General features: G+C 40.8%; 1 protein-coding gene across 1 annotated transcript in view; it reads right to left on the minus strand.

Moving 5' to 3' along the window:
* Nucleotides 1-15566: 15566 nt before the first annotated feature.
* Nucleotides 15567-22921, minus strand: part of LOC140205502 (plakophilin-3-like) — a 74221-nt gene continuing 66866 nt past the window's right edge. Inside the window, exon 13 of the mRNA XM_072273115.1 lies at nt 15567-17370. Within this exon, the coding sequence (XP_072129216.1) occupies nt 17335-17370 (36 nt within the window). The 3' untranslated portion in view covers nt 15567-17334. The remainder of the gene's footprint in view (nt 17371-22921) is intronic.

The raw sequence follows: 22921 nt of genomic DNA on the forward strand, positions 1-22921 counted from the left end.
ATTCTTTCTTACAACATACAAACATAGATTGAGACTATTGACAATGCTGACTATGCTTCATTAGGAGTTTGAGGACAATCAGTTTATCAACAAAGAGAAACAAATTTCTACAGCTATGTTGTGGAGAGCATTCTGACTGGTTGCATCACTGCCTGGAATGGAGATTTCAATGCACTGGTTTGGAAGGGGCTGTAGAGGTCTACAGACTTAGGCAGCTCTATCACAAGCACAATCCTCCCCACCATCAAACACATCTTCAAAAGGCAGATAGGCGATTCTGTGGACGTAGTCAGGAGATCCAGACGGTAGTTTGCCTCCCTGGTGCCAGGATCCAGGATGTTTCTGATCGCATCCAAGATATCCTGAAGTGGGAGGGTGAGGAGCCAGAGGTCATGGTACATATAAGTATCAATGACATTGGTAGGAGGGAAGAGGTCCTGAAAGGAGAATATAGGTAGTTAGGAAGGGAGTTGAGAAGAAGGACCGCAAAGGTAGTAATCTCGGGATTACTGCCTGTGCCACGCGAAAGTGAGAGTAGGAATGGAATGAGGTGGAGGATAAATGCGTGGCTGAGGGATTGGAGCAGGGGGCAGGGATTCAAGTTTTTGGATCATTGGGACCTCTTTTGGCGCAGGTGTGACCTGTACAAAAAGGAAGGGTTGCACTTGAACCCTAGGGGGAGCAATATCCTGGCAGGGAGATTTGCGAAGGCTACTGAGGAGACTTTAAACTACATTTGTAGAATGGTTGGGGGGTGGAAATCAAATTGAAGAGACTAGGAGAGAGGAGGTTAGTTCACAAATAGAGAAAGCTAGTAGACAGTGTGTGAGGGAGGATAGGCAGGGGACAGAGAACAGGAGCACTCAGACCGAAGATGTAGGGAGAAGGAAGAAAAAGATAACAAAGTTGTTGCCACCATTAAGGATAAGCAGAGAGAAAGAAGGTGGAGAGTTTCTTAAATGCATCTATTTTAATGCTAGGAGCATTGTAAGAAAGGTGGATGAGCTTAGAGCGTGGATTGATACCTGGAAATATGATATTGTAGCTATAAGTGAAACATGGTTGCAGGAGGGGTGTGATTGGCAACTAAATAGTCCAGGATTTCATTGCTTCAGGTGTGATAGAATTAGAGGGGCAAGGGGGGGGGGTGTTGCATTGCTTGTCAGAGAAAATATAACAGCGGTGCTTTGGCAGGATAGATTAGAGGACTCGTCTAGGGAGGATATTTGGGTGGAATTGAGGAATGGGAAAGGTGTAGTAATGCTTATAGGAGTGTATTATAGAGCACCTAATGGGGAGCAAGAATTGGAGGAGCAAATTTGTAAGGAGGTGGCAGATATTTGTAGTAAGCACAAGGTTGTGATTTTGGGAGATTTTAATTTTCCACACATAGACTGGGAAGCCCATTCTGTAAAAGGGCTGGATGGTTTGGAGTTTGTAAAATGTGTGCAAGATAGTTTATTGCAGCAATACATAAAGGTACCAACTAGAGAAGGGGCAGTGTTGGATCTCCTGTTAGGGAATGAGATAGGGCAGGTGACGGAGGTATGTGGTGGGGAGCACTTCAGGTCCAGTGATCACAATGCCATTAGTTTCAATGTAATTATGGAGAAGGATAGGACTGGACACAGGGTTGAGATTTTTGATTGGAGAAAGGCTAACTTTGAGGAGATGCGAAAGAGTTTAGAAAGAGTGGATTGGGACAATTTGTTTTATGGCAAGGATGTAATAGAGAATGGAGGTCATTTAAAAGTAAAATTTTGAGGGTACAGGATCTTTATGTTCCTGTTAGGTTGAAAGGAAAGGTTAAAAGTTTGAGAGAGCCATGATTTTCAAGGGATATTAGAAACTTGGTTCAGAAAAAAAGAGGGACCTACAATAAATATAGGCAGCTTGGAGTAAATGAGGTACTCGAGGAATATAAAGAATGTAAAAAGAATCTTAAGAAAGAAATTAGAAAAGCCAGAAGAAGATATGAGGCTGCTTTGGCAAGTAAGGTGAAAATAAATCCAAAGGGTTTCTACAGTTATATTAATAGCAAAAGGATACTGAGGGATAAAATTGGTCCCTTAGAGAATCAGAGCAGATGGCTATGTGCGGAGCCAAAAGAGATGGGGGAGATTTTGAACAATTTATTTTCTTCGGTATACACTAAGGAGAAGGATATTAAATGATGTAAGGTAAGGGAAACAAGAAGGGTAGTTATGGAAAGTATAATGATTAAAGAAGAGGAAGTACTGGCACTTTTAAGGAATATAAAAGTGGATAAGTCTCTGGGTCCTGACAGGATATTCCCTAGGGCCTTGCGGGAATTTAGTGTGGAAATAGCAGGGGCTCTGACAGAAATATTTCAAATGTCATTAGAAACAGGAATGGTGCTGGAGGATTGGTGTATTGCTCATGTTGTTCCATTGTTTAAAAAGGGTTCTAAGAGTAAACCTTGCAATTATTGGCCTGTGAGTTTGACATCAGTGGTGGGTAAATTGATGGAAAGTATTCTTAGAGATGGTTTATATAATTATCTGGATAGACAGGGTCTGATTAGGAACAATCAACATGGATTTGTGCGTGGAAGGTCATGTTTGACAAATGTTATTGAATTTTTTGAAGAGGTTACTAGGAAAGTTGACGAGGGTAAAGTGGTGGATGTTGTCTATATGGACTTTAGTAAGGCCTTTGACAAGGTTCCACACGGAAGGTTAGTTAGGAAAGTTCAATCGTTAGGTATTAATATCGAAGTAGTAAAATCGATTCAGCAGTGGCTGGATGGGAGACGCCAGAGAGAAGTGGTGGATAAATGTTTGTCAGATTGGAGTCCGGTGTCTAGCGGTGTGCCTCAGGGACTGTACTGGGTCCAATGTTGTTTGTCATATACATTAATGATCTAGATGATGGGGTGGTAAATTGAATTAGTAAGTATGCAGATGATACTAAGATAGGTGGAGTTGTAGATAATGAATTAGGTTTTCGAAGCTTGCAGAGAGATTTAGGCCAGTTAGAAGAGTGGGCTGAAAGATAGCAGATAGAGTTTAATCCTGATAAATGTGAGGTGCTACAATTTGGTAGGACTAATCAAAATAGGACATACATGGTAAATGGTAGGGCATTGAAGAATGGATAGAACAGAGGGATCTAGGAATAATGGTGCAAGTTCCCTGAAGGTGGAATCTCATGTGGATAGGGTGGTGAAGAAAGCTTTTGGTATGCTGTCCTTTATAAATCAGAACATTGAGTATAGGAGTTGGGATGTAATGTTGAAATAGTACAAGGCATTGGTAAGGCCAAATTTGGAGTATTGTGTACAGTTCTGGTCACCGAATTATAGGAATGATGTCAACAAAATTGAGGAAGTACAGAGGAGATTTACTAGAATGTTGCCTGGGTTTCATCTCCTAAGTTACAGAGAAAGGTTGAACAAGTTGGGTCCTTATTCTCTGGAGCGTAGAAGGTTGAGGGGGGAGTTGATAGGGGTATTTAAAATTATGAGGGGGATAGATAGAGTTGACGTGGATAGGCTTTTTCCATTGGGGGGGGAGATTCAAACAAGAGGACATGAGTTGAGAGTTAGTGGGTAAATGTTTAGGGGTAACATGAGGGGGATCTTCTTTACTCAGAGAGTGGTAGCTGTGTGGAATGAGCTTCCAGCAGAAGTGGTTGAGGCAGGTTCGATGTTGTCGTTTAAAGTTAAACTGCGTAGCTATATGGACAAGAAAGGAATGGAGGGTTATGGGCTGAGTGCAGGTCGGTGGAACTAGGTGAGAGTAAGAGTTTGACACGGACTAGAAGGGCCTAGATGGCCTGTTTCCGTGCTGTAATTGTTACATGTTATATGGCAGTGCCTCAAGGAGGCAACACCCATCATAAAAGGACCCTCAACATCCAGGACGGGCTTTCTCCTCATTCATTGCTTAAGGGAGAAGGTACAGAAACCTGAAGACCCACAGTCAACATTTCAGCTACAGCTTCTTTGCTGTTAGATTTCTGAATGGTCTGTAAATCCATGAACACTATTCTTCTTTTACATGATTTATGTATCTATCAATTATATATTATCAAATAAATTTTTGTAACTTACAGTAATTTGCTAGTTACGTCAGGGAAAATGTCAGTCAGGACAGACTGGAGAACAAGTCTAGTTAGGCTTTATGGGTGGACCTGAGGAATAAGAAAGGTATGACCATGTTAATGGGGCTAATGGGATCACCCAACAGTCCATGTGATTTAGAGGAACAAATTTGTAGAGAGATCACAGACTGTTGCAAGAAACATAAGGTTGTTATAGTAACACACACAAAAAATGCTGGTGGAACGCAGCAGGCCAGGCAGCATCCTGACGAAGGGTCTTGGCCCAAAACATCGACTGTACCTCTTCTTATAGATGCTGCCTGGCCTGCTGCGTTCCACCAGCAGTTTTTGTGTGTGTTGCTTGAATTTCCAGCATCTGCAGATTTCCTTGTGTTTGAGGTTGTTATGGTAGGTGATTTTAACTTTCCACATATTGACTGGAATTCCCATACTGTAAAACAGCTGGATAGGATAGAGTTTGTTAAATGTATTCAGGAAAGTTTTCTTAATCAGTACATTGAAATCCCAATGAGCGAGCCTGCAATACTTGATCTGCTATTTGGGAATGAGGCAGGGCAGGTGACAAAAGCTTGTGTAGGGGAACACCTTGCATCTAGTGATCATAATGCCATTAGTTTCAAAGTAAATATGGAAAAAAGTAGTTCTGGTCCATGGCTTGAGATTCTAAGTGGAGAAAGGCCAATTTTGATGATATCAGAAAGGATCTGGCAAGTGTGCATTGGGACGAGCTGTTTTGTGGCAAAGGTGTACTTGCTAACTGGGAGGCCTTCGAAAGCGAATTCTTGGGAGTACAAAGCTTGTATGAGCCTGTCAGACTAAAAGGTGAATCAACAAGTTTAGGGATCCTTGGTTTTCAAGAGATATTAAGGCCCTGGTTAAGGAAAAAAAAGGGGGTGCTTCGCAGATATAGGCAAATGAGGTACTTAAAGAATATAAGAAATGCAAGAGAACACTTAAGAAAGAAATCAGGAAGGCTTAAAAGAAGGCATGAAGTTGCCCTAGCAGACAAGGTGAAGGAGAATCTTAAGAGATTCGACAGATATGTCAAGAGCAAAGGGATTGCAAGGGACAAAATTTGTCCTCTTGAAGATCAGAGTGGGAATCTATGGCTGGAGCCAAAAGAGATGGAGGAGATCTTAATTTTTTTTTGCATCTGTATTTACTCAGGAGACAGACACAGAGTCTATAGAAGTCAGGCAAGGCAGCAGAGAGGTCAAAGACCCTATACTGACTACAGAGGAGGAGGTGTTTGTAGTCTTGATGCAAACTAGGATGAATAAATCCCAAGAGCCTGACAAGATGTCCCCTCCGACCCTGTGGGAGGCGAGTGCAGAAGTTGTAAGGGCCACAGCAGAGATATTTAAATCATCCTTAGTAACAGGTGAGGTACTGGAAGATAGGTAATATTATTCCACTGTTGAAGAAAGGTTCTAAATATAAACCAGGAAATTATAGGCTGGTAAGCCTGACATCAGTTGTGGGAAAGTTATTGAAAGGTATTCTAAGGGACTTTATATGTAAGTATTTGGATAGACAGGGACTGATTAAGGATATCAGCATGGTTTTCTATGTGGTAGGTCATGTCTAGCAAATGTTTTTCGAGGAAGTTACCAGGAAAGTTGATGAAGATGAGACAGTTGATGTTGTCTACATGGATTTTAGCAAGGCATTTGACAATTCCCACATGGGAGGTTGCTCAAGAAATTTCAGTGGCTTGGCATTCAGGATGAGGTAGTAAATTGGATTAGACATTGGCTTTGTGGGAGAAGCCAGAGAGTGGTAGTAGATGGTTGCATCTCTGACTGGAGACCTGTGACTAGTGGAGTACTGCAGGGATCATTGCTGGGTCCATTCTTGTTTGTCATCTGTATCAATGACCTAGATGATAATGTGGTTAACTGGATCAGCAAATTTGCAGATGACACCAAGATTGGGGTGTAGTGGACAGTGAGGAAGGCTATCGGAGCTTGCAGTGGGATCTGCATCTGCTGGAAAAATTGGCTAAACAATGGTAGATGGAATTTAATGCAGGTAAGTGCGAGGTGATGCACTTTGAGTGGACCAACCAGTATAGGTCTTACATAGTGAAAAGCAGAGCACTGAGGAGTGCAGTAGAACAAAGGGATCTGGGAATACAGGTCCATAATTCATTGAAAGTAGTGGCACAGGTAGATAGGGTCATAAAGAAAGCTTTTGGCATATTGGCCTTCATAAATCAAAGTATTGAGTACAGGAGATGGGATGTTATGTTGAAGTTGCATAAGACATTGTCTGTGCAGGTTTGATCAGCTACGTACAGGAAAGAAGTAAATAAGGTTGAAAGAGTACAGAGAAAATTTACAAGGGTGTTTCAGGAACTGGAGGACCTGTGTTATAAGGAAAAACTGAATGGGCTAGCACTTTATTCCTTGGAACAAAGAAGGTTGAGGGGAGATTTGACAGAGATATACAAATTATGAGAGGTATAGATAGGGTAAATCCAGGTAGGCTTCTTTCACTGAGGTTGGTGGGACTACAACTGGAAGTCATGGGTTAAGGGTGAAAGGTGAAAAGTTGAAGGGGAACATGAGGGGAAACGTCTTCGCTCAGAGGGTCGTGAGAATATGGACAAAGCTGCCAGTGCAAGTGTTCCCTGCTAGCTCGGTTTCAAGTTCGGATGGGTACATGGATGGTAGGGGTATGGAAGGCTATGGTCTGGAAGCAGGTCGATGGGAGTAGGCAGTTTAGAAGGTTTTGTCATGGACTAGACCAAAGGGCCTGTTTCTGTGCTGTAGTTTTCTATGACTCTATGACATATGTCAGTGATTCTGATTCTAACTTTATCAGTCCAAGTCCTCCATTTACTTCTTTGTGACCTATTCTCTCTCATACTCATCAACTCCTGCTATCCATTTATATCAGGGGTAATTTACCAATAAAGCTACCAACCAGCACATTTTATGAAATGCAGGCAGAAACCGGAGATGCTGAGGAAAATCTAGCCAGTCACAGAATGTGTAAACACCAAACAGACAGCAGATGAGGCTGGGGTCCAAATACATTCCTGTAGCTCGGAGCCAGCGATTCTCCTTGCTGCCACTCTGTGCCAACCTGCAAATATGTTTCCCAAAGTTATTTTGCTCTATGGTTGCCAAGATTTATTTCACCAGCAAGCTAGGACCAGAAACCTTGCAAGAGAAAAGGAACAGCCATAAATTCAGGTTAATGTTGCAGATAAAGAATATAAGTTGTCACCCTTGAATAGAATTTCAGGAAATGAGGAAAGGTAGTCTTCTCAGGGTCACTCCGAATACCACAGTAGTGAAAGATAGTGAAAGTGATGCAAGTAAATGCGTAGTTGAAGGGCAGAATGATGATGGCTTTTATTGTCACTGGGATAAAGTGTATCTGTATATAATGAACAAATTTAGAATTGTTCTCTCTCTGAAAGATTAACAAATATTAATTGTGATGGTTTAAACCTCACTTGTGAAGTGGGACCACAAAATTACAGAAAATTGCAGAAGTAAATTAGATAACAAGCAACAGTAAATTTTAAGAGAGCTAAAAATTGCCAGGAGAAATTTGAGTAAAACAGTAAAAGTGATAAAGGCAGTACTAAACATAAAGTACATCTTGATAATGAAGCTGGGAAATATAAACACAAGTGGGATTGTGAAGTCCATTTGTTGTATTAACCGAGAAGGTTGGTTGGATTTTTAAATCCTAGTTACCAAGAATTTCAAAGAGAGGGCTTGCTGGTAGTGATTATGCTTCAGTTCTAGACTGAAAGGGCTAACAAAATTTCAGGACTAAATTAAACTTGAATGAGGACTAGAATACTTTAATAGCCAAGAGCAATGCATGAGAAATTACAGAAAAAGACCAGAAAATATAAAATGATAAAATTGCCCAAGGAAAGAATAGCACTTGAAAAATAAAATCAAATTCCTAGAAAGAGGTGACATGGGATTGGAAGATGTAGAATCCTTGTGGGTAGAGTTAAGAAACTGCAAGGGTAAAAAGACCCTGAGAGTTATATATAGGCCCCTGAACAGTAACCAGGAAGTAGAATACAAATTATAATGGAAGATAGAAAGACATCTAAAAGGGGCAATGTTATGATACTCCTGAGGAATTTCATTATGTAAATAGATTGGGAAAATTAGGTTGGTGCTAGATCCCAAGAGAGGGAATTTGTAGAATGCCTACAAGATGGTTGTTTAGAGCAGCTTGTGGTTGAGCCCACTAGACAAAAGGTAATTCTGGATTGGGTGTTGTGTTATGAAGCAAATTTTATTAGGGAGCTTAAGGTAAAGGAACCCTTAGGAGTCAGTGACCTTAACATGGAAGAATTTATGCTGCAGTTTGAAAGACAGAAGATAAAGTCAGATGTATCAGTATTACAGTGGAGAAAAGAGAAATACCAAGCATGAGAGGGGAAATGGCCAAATTTAAAAAGGGCCATAACAGGGATGATGACAGAACAGCAATGGCTGAAGTTTCTGGGGACAATTCAGAAGACACAGGATATATACATCCCAAAGGTGAGTAAGAATTCTAAAGGAAAGATGAGGCAACTGTGGCTGACAAAGGAAGTCAAAAACAGCACAAAAGCAGAAGAGACAGCATATAGCATAGCAAAAATTAGTAGAGACGGAGGATTGGGAGGCTTTTCAAAAGAAGACAACTAAAAAAGCAATGAGCAATAAGGAGAGAATAGATTAAATATGAAGGCAAGCTAACCAATAGTATAAAAGAGGATATCAAAAGTTTTTTCAGATATATAAAGAGTAAAACAGAGGCAAGAGTGGATATTGGACAACTGGAAAATTACGCTTGTGAGATAGAAATTGTGGACAAAGAAATGGCAGATGAACATAATAAATATTTTGTGCCAGTCTTCACTGTGGAAGACACCAGCAGTGTGCCAGAAATTCAAGAATGTCAGGGGGCAAAAATGAATGTAATTGTTATTACTAAGAAGGTGCTTGGAAAGCTGAAATGTCTGAAGGTATATAAGACCAGATGGACAACATCCCAGGGTTCTGAAAGAGGTAGTTGAAGAGATTGTAGCAGTATTAGTAATGATCTTTCAAGAATCATTAAATTCTGGAATGGTTCCAGAGGATTGGAAAATTGCTAAAGTCACTGCACTCTTTAAGAAGGGAAGGAGGCAAAAGAAAGGAAATTTGTAGGCCAGTTAACTTGACTTCAGTGGCTGGAAAAATATTGGAGTCCGTTATTAAGGATGAAGTTGCAGGGTATTTGGAGGCATATAATAAATAGGACAAAGCCAGTATGGTTTCCTTCAGATTGGGAGAATGGGCAAAGAAGTGACAGATGCAATATAGTATAGGGAAATGTATGGTCATGCACTTTGGTAAAAGGAATAAAAGGTATGGGTTATTTTTTAATGGGGAGAAAATTCAAAATCAGAGACGCAAAGGGGCATAGGAGTCTTTGTGCAGGATTTCCTAAAGGTTAGCTTGCAAGTTGAGTTGGTGGTAAGGAAGTAAAATAGAATATTAGCATTCATTATAAGAGAACTAGAATATAAGAGCAAGGATGTGATGGTGAGACTTTATAAGCCATCTATAAGAATCTAGTGGCTCTAGTGGCTGAGTCCAGAACGAGGGGTCACAGTTTGAGGATAAAGGGGAAGCCTTTTAGGACTGAGATTAGGAAAAACTTCTTCACACAGAGGGTGGTGAATTTGTGGAATTCTCTGCCACAGGAAACAGTTGAGGCCAGTTCATTGGCTGTATTTAAAAGGGAGTTAGATATGGCCATTGTGGCTAAAGGGATCAGGGGGTATGGAGAGAAGGCAGGTACAGAGGTTCTGAGTTGGATGATCAGCCATGATCATACTGAATGGCGGCGCAGGCTCAAAGGGCCGAATGGCCTACTCCTGCACAAATTTTCTATGTTTCTAAGTCATTGGTCAGACCACACTTGGAGCATTGTAAGCAGTTTTGGGGATCTTATCTAAGAAATGATGTGCTGGCATTGGAGAAGGTTCATGAGAATTATTCTGGAAATGAAATGTTTAACAAATGAGGAGCATTTGATGGCTTAGGTCATGTACTCATTGGAGTTTAGAAGAATCAGGGGAGAATCACATTGAAACTACCGAATATTGAAAGGCCTAGATAGAGTGGGTGAGGAGGGGATATTTCCTAAAGTGGGTGAGGAGAGGATATTTTCTAGTGGGTGAATCTAGGTCCAGAAGGCACAGCCTCAGAATAGAAGGGTCCATTTAGAACAGAGATGAGGAGTAATTTCTTCAGCCAGAGAGTGGTGAATCTGCGGATGTCTGTGGAGTCTAAGCCATTGAGTATTTTTTAAAGCAAGGTTGATAGGTTTGTGATTAATCAGGGCACCAAAGGTTATAGGGGAAGTCAGGAGAATGAGGTTGAGAGGGATAATATGTTAGCCATGAAGGCATGGCAAAGTAGACTCAATTGCCCAAGTAGCCTAATTCTTGTTCCTATGTCTTATGGACTTAGCACTGATAAATTGACAAAGCTGATATTAGGGTGAAGGAGCAACAGGGTAAATAAAATATTTTGGAAAGAGGCATTTAGAGCATCGACATAATAGAAACACATGATTTTATCTAATTGCAGTTTGGGGACACATCTTAGCCAGACCTGTGGAACTGAGGACGGTTTGTTTCTACACCTGTTCTAATTTACATGGTATCTTTGAACATAATATTGGGTGCACATTGGGTACAACATGATCTTGATAGAGTGAGGGTTGGGCCCATTGCAAGCAGATGCACAGACAAAGGCAGATACAGTATGTAGACAGACATGTATTTTCCCACTTACGATGCACTTTAATGCATATGAGCTTACTACCCAATCAGCTCTTTCTTGCCCAACACATCGCATATTCAAAACTCCATGAGAAATCTTTTAATCTCACTCATGCTTGTTGTACAAATTTGGAGTTTAAACCACCTGAGAATCACTTAATATGCAGCAGGAAATATGGCATAGACCCTTGTAAGAGATCTGTATGAAAACTGTAGCAGAAAGGAAAATGGGTGTAGAGAGGGAGAACCCTGGATTACAAGAATATGTTGCCAAGAACTCTGAAAAAGGAGTCATCCTCAATTAAATAAGTGGCCTGAACAACTTATTTTTTAAAAAAAGTATAACAAGGTCACTGAGCTACCATCCCTGTTGATAATAAAGTCTAGTACCTGGCTGCAGACTTGAATTGCTGAGGTACTTATTATATTATCACATTTCCTTATAACAGAGAAGGGCTTTTGGTCTATTGCAGGCTTACAGAAAAATCTGAAGTCCCCACTGATTTTCTACTAACACTCGCAACTTTCCATAGATGTACCGTGGAGAGCGTTCTAACCGGCTGCATCACCGTTTGGTATGGGGGTGGGACACTGCACAGGATTGAAAGAAGCTGCAAAGATTTGTTAACTTAGTTAGCTTCATCATGGGCACTAGCCTCCATAGTATCCATGACATCTTTAAGGAGCGAAGCCTAAAAAGGTAGCGTCTATTATTAAGGACCCCCAGCACCCAGGTCATATCTTGTTCTCATTGTTACCATCAGGTAGGAGGTACAGAAGCCTGAAGGCGTATAGTTCAGGAACAGCTTCTTCCCCTCTGCCTTCGATTCCTAAATGGACAGTGAACCCATGAACACTGCTTCGCCACTTATAAAAATTTCTATTTTTGCACTACTTTAACTATTTACTGTAATTCCTGTTTTTTTTTCTATTATTATATACTGCATTATACTGCTGCTGCAAAGACAACAAATTTCACGACAAATGCCAGTGATACGAAACGTGATTCTGATCCTAATTTCCCCTGCAATCCATTGGGAAGTCATAGGTTATCCTACACAAGTACAACTAATGATATGTTAAAAGGCATAGCACATGTTGTAGTTTTCCACCAGCATTTCTTTCACAAAATGAAAATGTTTTGAATTCAAAGATCACTAAATGAAAAATGAGAGCATGAGGGAAGTACCTTGTGATCTTTGTTGCAGCCCTGGGAAATTATTGCCAGAATTTCTGCTCAGCTAAAAGAAATTGCATCAACATTTTGTACACAGTGAATCTGATCATTGTTAGATAATAAGGCATTTTAAAATACCTGTTCAATAGCAAACCCCATGACTTTCATGACTTAACTAATGAATCAATAACAATTGTATTTATTTGATGTATTTAATTATGGATTGTTAAAGTAGGGAAACATTGTATTGCAGAATCAATAGGCTAGAGATACTTTTATCCTAACATCTGTGCAAGGAAGTGATGATGAAAAGAGCTGGGAGCAAGTGAGAGGCAAAATGAAAAATATTATGATTTAAGTAAGAGAGACTGTTGAGGTAAAACAAGTTTGGAAATTGCTTCCCTCACTTGACGTATGATAGTTTAGACCAGAGGAGGATAACTTGACAGAAAATGCACCATGGAGAGAGATTGCAAACCATAGCATAGCTGTAAAGATAATGGGAAATGATGAGGATAAACAAGTTAAGGTCTATGAAAACAAATCCATCCTGGTGATTGAGTCTAGGCTTTCAAGAGATATGCAAACAGCCTTTCACAGTTAAATGAACTAAACAATACTCTAAGTAGATTGCAAAGGATAGAAGTCATATAAGTAGGTCATGGGAATTTAAAAAACTTAAGAGTATTATCTGTTCCATGTGCAGATAAGTAAAAGGGTGGATTTAACAAAAGAAATCCTTCATTTGAGAGATACCTGAAGTATGAATTCATGTCTGTAGGGTTCTGGGTCCAGTCCTATAGGCTGAAATTATTGCACACTCTCTGAACTGAGCTCGCACTGTGTTATCATGAGGGTATGCTACAAATTGCAACTTCGGCATAAAATAAAGTAAATGCATATGACCATAAGATACAAGAGCTGAATTAGGTCATTCAGTCCAGTAACTCTGCTCACCATTCAATCATGGCTGAGTTTTTAAAAACCCTATTCTCTTGCCTTCTACCCATAAACCTTAACTCCCCTTACTAATCAAGACACTATCAACCCTACCTTAAATATGCCCAATGACTAGGCCTCCACAGCCATCTGTGGCAATGAATTCCATAGAGTTTCATCTCAGTTTTAAAGTGATGTCCCTTTATTTTGAGGCTGTGCTCTCTTTCACTAATGAAAACATCCTCTTCACGTCAACTACAGTACTGTGCAAGTCTTAGGTACACATATATAGCCAGAGTGCCCGAGACCTTTGCACAGTCCAGTAGTATTTTTGTATATTACGTTGTACCGTTGCCATAAAAAAGCATATTTCATGACCTATGTGAGCGATGATAAACCTAATTCTGATATGGGCCTTTTTGTGGACTGAGAGTGGGAAGGGGGCAGGAATAAGGGAATCATAGTTGAGAAAAAGTGAAGGGAGAGGGGAGGGAGCAGAAAGCACCCGAGATATTCTGTAACAATCAATAATTGTTTGGAATCAAATAATCTTGCCTGGTGTCTCAGTACTGGGTGTGACTGCACCTGCATCAGAAACCTGCCCCGCCACTTCTTCTCTGTCACCAGTCCAACACCCCTCCCACAGAGCTCTACCCTCACCATTCCCAACATCCTTTGCTCCTGCCAGATTTACAAACTCCCTCTCCACTCCAAGTTAGCAAATTCAGTACTTGGCAGAGTTACATTTTCCTATTACATTGATGCAAGATAGTCCATTGGAAATAGACTTGGGATGTTCTAGCCCTAAAATAAAACCAAAGGATTATTCCTTATTTGGATACCACTGTTTTATTCCTTTGTCTTTTATTATTTCAGACTCAGAATTAGGTCTATTATCACCGTCATATGTTGTGAAATTTGTTAACTTAGCAGCATCAGTACAATGCAATACATGATGATATAGAAAAAAAAATCAATTACAGTAAGTATATACAGCCAGGGACTTACGGTTTGGTTGCCGGCCACTCTACCATGGTTTTCAGTCGAGTGCCGGACCCTCGGAGAGATTTGGCGGGGGAGGGCGGGTGCCCAGCGCTCAGCCAGGAGCCGTGGTCGGTGACTTGGGCCGGCTTCTCCAATGAACTTAGTCTGGTGAGGAGGGTGTGAGGACACCCAGCAGGGCTGAAAATAACAAGACCTGACAAAGGGCGGATGAGCTCCTTGTGAGCCAACGGCCATCTTCTGTCGAAGAGATTAAAGCTTCACCACGTATCTACGAATCGTGTGCTAGGCACCAGTTAGAAGAGATACGATGAACTTGGGTGCTGCACCGTGTGCCTGGACCTGCCCAGGGCCTCCGTCTGAGGAAGGGCCGAGCTTGAAGAAGTGGCCACGGCTGGAGGCCAACACGGCCTCGGGCTCGAGTTTGGCAGGGGCGGCCGTGCCAAGGCAGCCAGCAAGAACAATCTGGAGGAGAGATTGTACTCGGTGCTGTTGCAAGATCGAAGAAGATGGAGGTGCATAGCTGCCAACCCCAGATTTGGGAAGGCATCCACTGACTGACATGTATATTGAATAGATTTTAAATAGTGCAAAAACAGAAATGATATATATTAAAAAAGTGAGGTAGTGCTCATGGGTTCAATGTGCATTCAGAAATCAGACGGCAGAGGGGAGGAAGTTGTTCCTGAATCGCTCAGTGTATGCCTTCAGGCTTCTGTACTTCCTTCTGATGGTAACAATGAGAAGAGGGCATGCCCTGGGTGATGGGAGTCTTTAATAATGGATATCATCTTTCTGAGGCACCACTTCCTGAAAATGTCTTGTGTACTACAGATTTTTAGAACATGCCACCCTCTTTAAAAGGACAACTCCATTGGTTATTAAAGGCTGATACAGTTGAGTTTACATATTTCAAGAAAAACTTTTCACTTTTTGCTTCATAAGGTGATGAACACATTGAATAGCCTTCCGGTGCTCTGGAATGCTGTTAAATATGCTGCTCTGCTGAGTTCCATTCTCAGGGCTCAAGTACATACACCAAACATTTAGTATTTTGTTCCTACGCTCAGAAGTTGAGATTTTTGACTGCAAAAAAATATTCTAGGACTAAGGAGACCAATGTGGGAACTACAGACTCTTCCCAAAGAGAGGCCAAAGTTGCCTATGGAGTAATCATCAGGTAGACAGGTAGTTTGTAAGGTGGGGTATATTTACCTTAATGCGGGTATTTTTGAAGCTTTCCAAAAATCTTCACTTAGTTTTCTCTTTCTGTGACAAGCCTGTTTTGGTGGGGTCTAGCATCAGACCCATGAACGGCTTGCCCAATATCACTGACAGGGTGTACTTATGACCAGAGTATTGGGAATGTTCACCTTAGAAAGGACATTAATATTAGTTCGTATGTCCTTCCAGTGAATCTGAAGGGTTTATTTTGTAAAACTAGCACATTATTGGCAAAAGTCTCAGGGGGATAACTATCTGGCAATTTCAGATTGTGATATACTACATGAAGTACAATAAAAATGAATAGTTTGAGATCAGATGAAAAATTAAAGCATTTTTATTTTTTAAATAATGTTTTACAAAAGCAAAGAGCTGGCATTTTACCGTTAAAACTGTCACTGTAATAATTAAAGAAAAAGGCCATTTACAAAATACCTAATTGTCCATCCATTTATCTACAGTAATTTTTTTTTCATGTCACTTGGTTATCTGTGACTGGCCCACAGGGATCATGACTATATCATTTTTATATCAAGAATTTGGTTGTTCTGAAAATATTACATGACATGTTAAAGAATAAACCTTGTTTTTACCCCTCCCTCCCCAGCAGTTCTCCCAGCTTACACGCGATACTAGTCAAAATTTTATTCTCCAACTTCCATATCAGACTGCACACTTACTTTTCTAAATACTTTGCACCCACCTCCCACTTTTCCTGCCTCTACTGGGGGAATATGAGAGATTCACTTGGACATTAAGAATGTCTGCCACTATCAAGAGACCCAAATTTGCGCTACAACAACCAAGATCCAGTAAAGCATCTGGCTGTCCATTCAGTTGGTTTGCTGAAGTAATGAAGACCATTTCAAACACTAAAAGTGCTTCTTTGGAATTATGTATTGCAATTTACTACTACAATAAAAGTATCAAGAAGTTTAGCCAGAATTTCTATTGGTTGAGGTGGCAGTGGGAAGGATACACTATAATACAAATATACATTATCTACAGTTACAGTCTCATTCTAATTATTGCTAATTAGAAAAGTCAAAAGGCCAATTATACATCTACATTTTAAACTCCATTTCCAAGAGTGTTACAGGATGTGATTGCGATCTGTACAGATCAAATTACACAACCAAAGCTTTTGCACTCCTTTGGGTTCCTCATTAAATTCCTTTGCTGCCTGCCCACTGCCTCACCAAAATGACTGTACATAGTTGTGCCATTCCAAACCAATTGCCTAATCTAGCAATTCAAGTTCTGTTCATAAGAGTTGGAAAAGCTTTTTGTTCACTTTTAACTAAACCATTTATTGGAAATCGATGTTAGAAAATTGTTGCCAACATGCAATTAAATTTGCTTAGCTTTAAGAATGTGTTAGTATGGTTTCATAAAATAAAACTCTGCCAATTGAAACATGCCAGAATTAACCTTCCAAGACCTAACACCATTTCTTGTTAATTCTATTTTGCTAACTATATGGCAGATGGTTCATATTACCTAAATATTTTAAATGTTATACAAAGTCAAATCCCCTTTGCCCAAACTAAATAATATAACTGAATGACATCTGTAAACATCACCTTGAAAAAGTTTACACCCCTCAGAAAATGGCAATTTAACAGAATTATAAAACAAACCAATCTATTAATAATTAAATTTTCTGCAAACTCACTCTACATATTGAATTATCTGGCCACAAGTTGAAGCAGGACTAACAGTTCAATTTAAGTCTTTAAAGAACTATAAATTCAAAACTACTTTGGAAGTAATCAAATAAAAATTAACTCCTGAATAGGCTCATTAAGTTTGAAGAGTAAACTTGATAAGCCCCATTTAGAACTCCAGACAGATACACATAATTGACTATTACCAAATTTTAATATAAACATTTTAATGGACATCTTCCACTTGGCTGCATCAGATCTCAATGTTGCCAATGGCGATGCTCACAGTGCTCTTTGATTAGATTCAGACACCACTACGCAAGTGTTAAGCACGTGAAAACAAATTTAAAAAGTTCATGTTTATTATCTCTACTTTTGAAGCAGCACATTTAAGTTAGTCTCCCGCTTTGAATGAAGCCATGGTGGCCGATTATACTTCAGTAAGACACAAAATTGTTCTTTAGGAAGCCCCTCTGCAAGAAAAGAAAAATAATCACGAGTCAGTTGTTTCAAATCATCTAAAAAACATAACACATTATAGCAATATCAAAGATGACAACATATTTATACTCACTGCCTTTTAATTGCCCTGCAGTTAACTCTTGCTGTGGGCATTATGCTTTTGCTTGGGAGGAGTGGGTGGAGGTGATGGTTGGTACAGATATCTGGCAGATCAGTGTTGCTAATGAGTAGAGGGAGGCCCAAGGATAGTACAAGGCTGTCAATCGTTTATGCCAATAATAATGGGCAGGTTGTGAGTAAGACCATAGGCCCAGCTGTCTAACAGATGATACCAACAACAGCACAGGGTCAAAAGACTCAGCCATCTCCTAGACACTTTATGACATATTAAATAAATGAAGAGGAAAGATAGGATCTGCAGTTATCCACTCTAGTGATATGGCAATCCTGAAAATGCTCCACTTTAACAGTTATCAACTAGTTTCAACACACCAGCCATTCAAAGAGGATAAAAGGAAAAAAACAGCTATTTTAAGGAAACCTAGCTGTACATATCTTTGTCTCAGCAAACAAACAGTTCCCAAGTTGTTTGTTACTGAGGAATTATTCAGTCCTCAGTAACCACTGGACTTTGCAACAGCAGCTTTATCTGAAGGCTCCCATTTCTATCCATTTGTCCTTGTCTAATTAGATTAAAATCTGGAAGGGAGGCTAGAAAGAAATCAGAACTCATACATTCCTACAGCCAACAATCCTCCTTCAAAGTCTTCTAAGACTCTGGAAATAAACTCCATCTTGCCTACCTTCCCTTCTTATCAGCCAGTCCCTCGAAATTGTGATTAGCCTGTCTATGTGTGAAGTGTAGGTTTAACCACAGATAGGGCAGCCCGTGGCTGATAAGGTGATTGGATGGGTAGTTTGAGGTAATACTGTAATAGAAAGATAGACCTATATGGAAAACCATGGTCACCAAAATCCACATCGGTTATGGTACCTAGACAGACAGACTGTAATTTATCATTAATGCAGAGCTGTGTGCATGGTTTTTCAATAGTACCCTAAGTGACCCTCCTCAGCTTATAACTATAATAAACCAGCAGTGATGTTGCACTATTCCAGCAAAAAAAGTAAACATCCCTGGATCTTTCCTTCTGTCCATGAGACATGCAAATGACACGAGCTGACCAATAGTCAGTGGCTTCAATGTTGAACATAATGACTTGAGAACACTGAATCCATTAATTTTCAACTTGAAAGATTTTGTAGAAACAATGCTGATGGTTTCTTTACAGTAACTTGAGCTGTCTACTGTTGTTAGTCCATTTTTCAAAAGCATATAGGAGGGCAAGGATCCCTTCTGCTCTGATACCATGGGTTTTGAGGTCTTCAAATTCTCCTGTTCACTAGGAATTGAAGGCTAAAATGGAGTATTTGAAATGGTGCCTGCCTTTCAAAGATGGGAAGCAGTCCGCATTTCCAGCAGCTTGGCATATCTGCATCTGCCACCTCCTCTGGCAGCTCTTTCCACATACACACAAGCATGTGTGGAAAACTCTGTCCCTCAGATCGCCGTCAAATAGTACACCTCTCACCTCAAACCTATAGTGTAGGGGTTCCCAACCTTTCTTATACCTTGGACCCCAGGTTGGGAACACCTGCTATAGTAGACACTTGGGAGAAAAAGACTGACTATTCACTTTATTCATGCCCTTCATAATATCAATCTCTACAAGGTCATCCCTTAGCCTTCTGCACTCCAGAGAGGAAAGCCCCAGCCTATCCAGTCTTTCCATCTAACTTAAGCCCTTTAGTTCTACTAACATCCTTGTGCATCTTTACTGCACACTTTCCAGCTCAATGGCTTCCTTCTTTTAGAATCAGAATCAGGTTTAATATCATTGACATACGTCGTGAATTTTGTTAACTTAGTGGCAGCGGTACAATGCAATACATGATAATATAGAAAATGTGGTGTTCCGCAGGGGTTGGTGTTTCTTTTTACAATGTATATCGATGATTTAGATTATGGATTAAATGGTTTTGTGGCTAAGTTTGCGGATGACACCAAGGTAGGTGGAGGAGTAGGAAGTGTTGAAGAAATGGAAAGGTTGCAGAGAGACTTGGTCAGTTTAGGAGAGTAGGCAAAGAAATGGCAGATGAGATACAACGTTGATAAATGTACGGCTGTACATTTTAGAAGAAATAATCAGGCAGATTATTATTTAGATGGGGAGGTAATTCAAAAATCGTAAGTGCAAAGGGATTTGGGGGTCCTCGTGCAGGTTAACTAAAGGTTAACCACCAGGTTGGATCAGCAGTAAGGAAAGCGAATGCTATGTTGGCATTCATTTCAAGAGGAATAGTGTATAAGAGTAAGGTGGTGTTGATGAGGCTCTATGGGGCACTGGTGAGACCTCATTTGGAATACTGTGTGCAGTTTTGGGCCCCCTATCTTAGAAGGGATGTACTGATGTTGGAGAGGGTTCAGAGAAAATTTTAAGAGGATGATTCCTGGAATGCAGGGGCTAACATATGAGGATCGTTTGTCGGCTCTTGGACTGTATTCATTAGAGTATAGAAAAATGAGAGGGGATCTCAGAGAGACATTTTGAATGTTGAAAGCGTTGGACAGAGTAGATATGGAAAGGCTGTTTCCCTTGGTGGGTGAGTCCAGGACAAGAGGCCACAGTCTTAGAATTAGAGGGTACCCATTTAAAACAGAGATGAGGAGAAATGTTTTTAGCCAGAGGGTCGTGGATTTATGGAATTCGTTGTCACATACAGCTGTGGAGGCCCGATCATTGATGGTGTTTAAGGAGGAGATTGATAGGTATCTAATTAGTCAGGGTATCAAGGGATATGGGGAAAAAGCCGGAAATTGGAACTAGATGGGAGAATAGTTTAGCTCATGGTGGAGTGGCGGAGCAGACTCGATGGGCGGAAGGACCTATTTCTGCTCCTTTGTCTTGTGATCTTGTGAAAATTACAGCAAGTATACTGTATACGTAAATTAAATAGCTAATATAAAAAGTGCAAAAACAGAAATAATAATAAAAAATGAGGTAATATTCATGGGTTCAATGTCCATTTAGGAATCGGATGACTGAATTGAAGAAGCTGTTCCTGAATTGCTGAGTGTGTGCCTTCAGGCTTCTGTACCTCCTTCCTGATGGTAACAATGAGAAGTGGGAATTTCCTGGGTGATGGGGGTCTTTAATATTGGATGCCGCCTTTCTGAGGCACTGCTCCTTGAAAATGTCTTGGATACTATAGAGGCTAGTACCCAAGATGGAGCTGACGAACTTTACGACTTCCAATAGCTTCTTTTGATCCTGTGCATTAGCCACACGTCCCCTTACCAGACAGTGATGCAGCCAGTCAGAATGCTCTCCACGGTACATCTGTAGAAGTTTTTGAGTGTTTTAGGCGACAAACCTAAAACCTCAAGCCCCTAATGAAATATAGCTGCCGTCTTGCCTTCTACGTATCGATACCTGAATCAATATGTTGGAACAAGCTTATATCCTCAGAGTTCTTGACTCACAAGGACTTGACACGTAGGGACTCTCCACTTCAGATTCCTTTGGGTTGAATCAGATTTGGTTCATGTTGCCTCTTCTTATCCTTCCTGAAGTCCACCATCAGCTCTTCCATCTTACTGACACTGAGTGCAAGGTTGTTACTGTGACACCACTCCATTAGTTGGCATATCCTGCTCCTGTATGCCCTGAGATTCTACCAACAATGGTTGCATCATCAGCAAACTTATAGATGGCGTTTAAGCTAAACCTAGCCACACAGTCATGGGTATAGAGAGAGTAGATCAGTGTGCTACGCACAAATGCCTCAGCTGTGCCAGTGTTGATTGTCAATGAGGAGAAGATAGTATCATCAATCTGCACAGGTTGTGGTCTTCTTGTTAGGAAGTCAAGGATCTAGTTGCAGAGAGGGGTACAGAGGCCCAGGTTCTGTAGCTTATCGATCAGAACCGTGGGAATGAAGGCATTAAATTCTGAGCTAAAGTCAATGAACAGCAGCCTGACATGAACGTTTGTATTGTCCTGATCTAAGGCCAATTGAAGAGCCATTCAGATTGCATCTGCCGTAGACCTATTGTGGTGATAAGCAAGTTGCAATGGGTCCAGATCCTTGCTGAGGTAGGAGTTGATAATAGCCATGAGCAACCTCTCAAAGCATTTCATCACTGTAGATGTGAGTGCTACTGGGGGATAGTCAATAAGGCAGCTCACACCACTCTTCTAGGGCACTCTTATAACTGCTTCCCATCTGAACCAGGTGGGGACTTCTGACCGTAGCAGTGAGAGGTTTAAAATGTCCTTGAATACTCCCACCAGTTGGTTGGCACAAATTTTCAGAACCTTACCAGGTACTTCACTGGGGCTTGCGAGGGTTCACCCTCCTGAAGGGCAGCCTGACATGGGCCTCTGAGGCAGAGGCTACAGGGACACCAGGTGTGGCAGGGATCTTCACAGCTGTAGTTATATTCTCACTTTCAAAGTGGGCATAGAAGGCATTAAACTCATCTGGTAGTGATGCATCGCTGCCATTCATGCTGTTAGGTTTTGCTGTGTAGGAAGTAATGTCCTGCAAACCTTGCCAGAGTTGGTGTGCATCCGATGTTGCCTCCCACCTCCCTCGGAATTGTTTCTTCACTCTTGAAATAGCCCTCCACATGTCATACCTGGTTTTCTTGTACGACCTGGGTCACCAGACTTAAATGCCACAGATCCAGCCCTCAGCAGACTACGGACTCCTGGTTTATCCAGAGCTCTTGGTTTGGGAATATACAGTAAATTTTTGTTGGCCCACACCCACCCACACAGGTTTTAATGCAGTCAGTAGCAACTGCAACATACTCATCCGGATTCAAATATGATTCCCTGAATACAGTCCAGTCCACCGATTCAAAGCAGTCCTGTAAGTGCTCCTTTGCTTCCCTGGTCCTCACTACTGGTGCTGCAGCCCAGTGATCAAACTTTCCAAAGTGTGGATGTGGAATAGCATGGCAAGCACTCTTGATGGTGGTGTAACAGTGGTCTAGTGTGTTGTTTCCTCTGGTACTACAGGTGTTTTGCTGATGGTAATAATTTAGTGACTTTTTCAGGCTGACCTGGTTAAAATTCCCCAAAAAGATGGTGAAGGTCTGCTGTTTCTTGCATGTTGATCCCATTACTCAGATCATCTAGACTCGGTCTGACATTCACCTGAGGTGGAATGTACACTGCTACCAAAATGATCACTGAAATCTCCCGAAGTAGGTAAAATGGCCGACACTTACAACCCTGAGATTAGTTTTCTTGCAGGCATACTCAATAAATCCAATAACCATCACAAAATCAATGAAAGACCGCACCCAACAGAGTGGACAACCAGTGTGCAAGAGACAACAAACTGTTCAGATACAAAAAAAAATAATAATAAGCAAGCAATAAATATCAAGAAGATGAGATGAAGAGTCCTTATAAGTAAATCCACAGGTTGTAGGAACAGTTCAATGATGGGACAACTAAATTTGAATGAAGTTATCCCCTCCGGTACTAA

This window comes from Mobula birostris, chromosome 11 (assembly GCF_030028105.1).
Source record: "Mobula birostris isolate sMobBir1 chromosome 11, sMobBir1.hap1, whole genome shotgun sequence".
Classification (NCBI taxonomy): Eukaryota; Metazoa; Chordata; class Chondrichthyes; order Myliobatiformes; family Myliobatidae; genus Mobula; species Mobula birostris.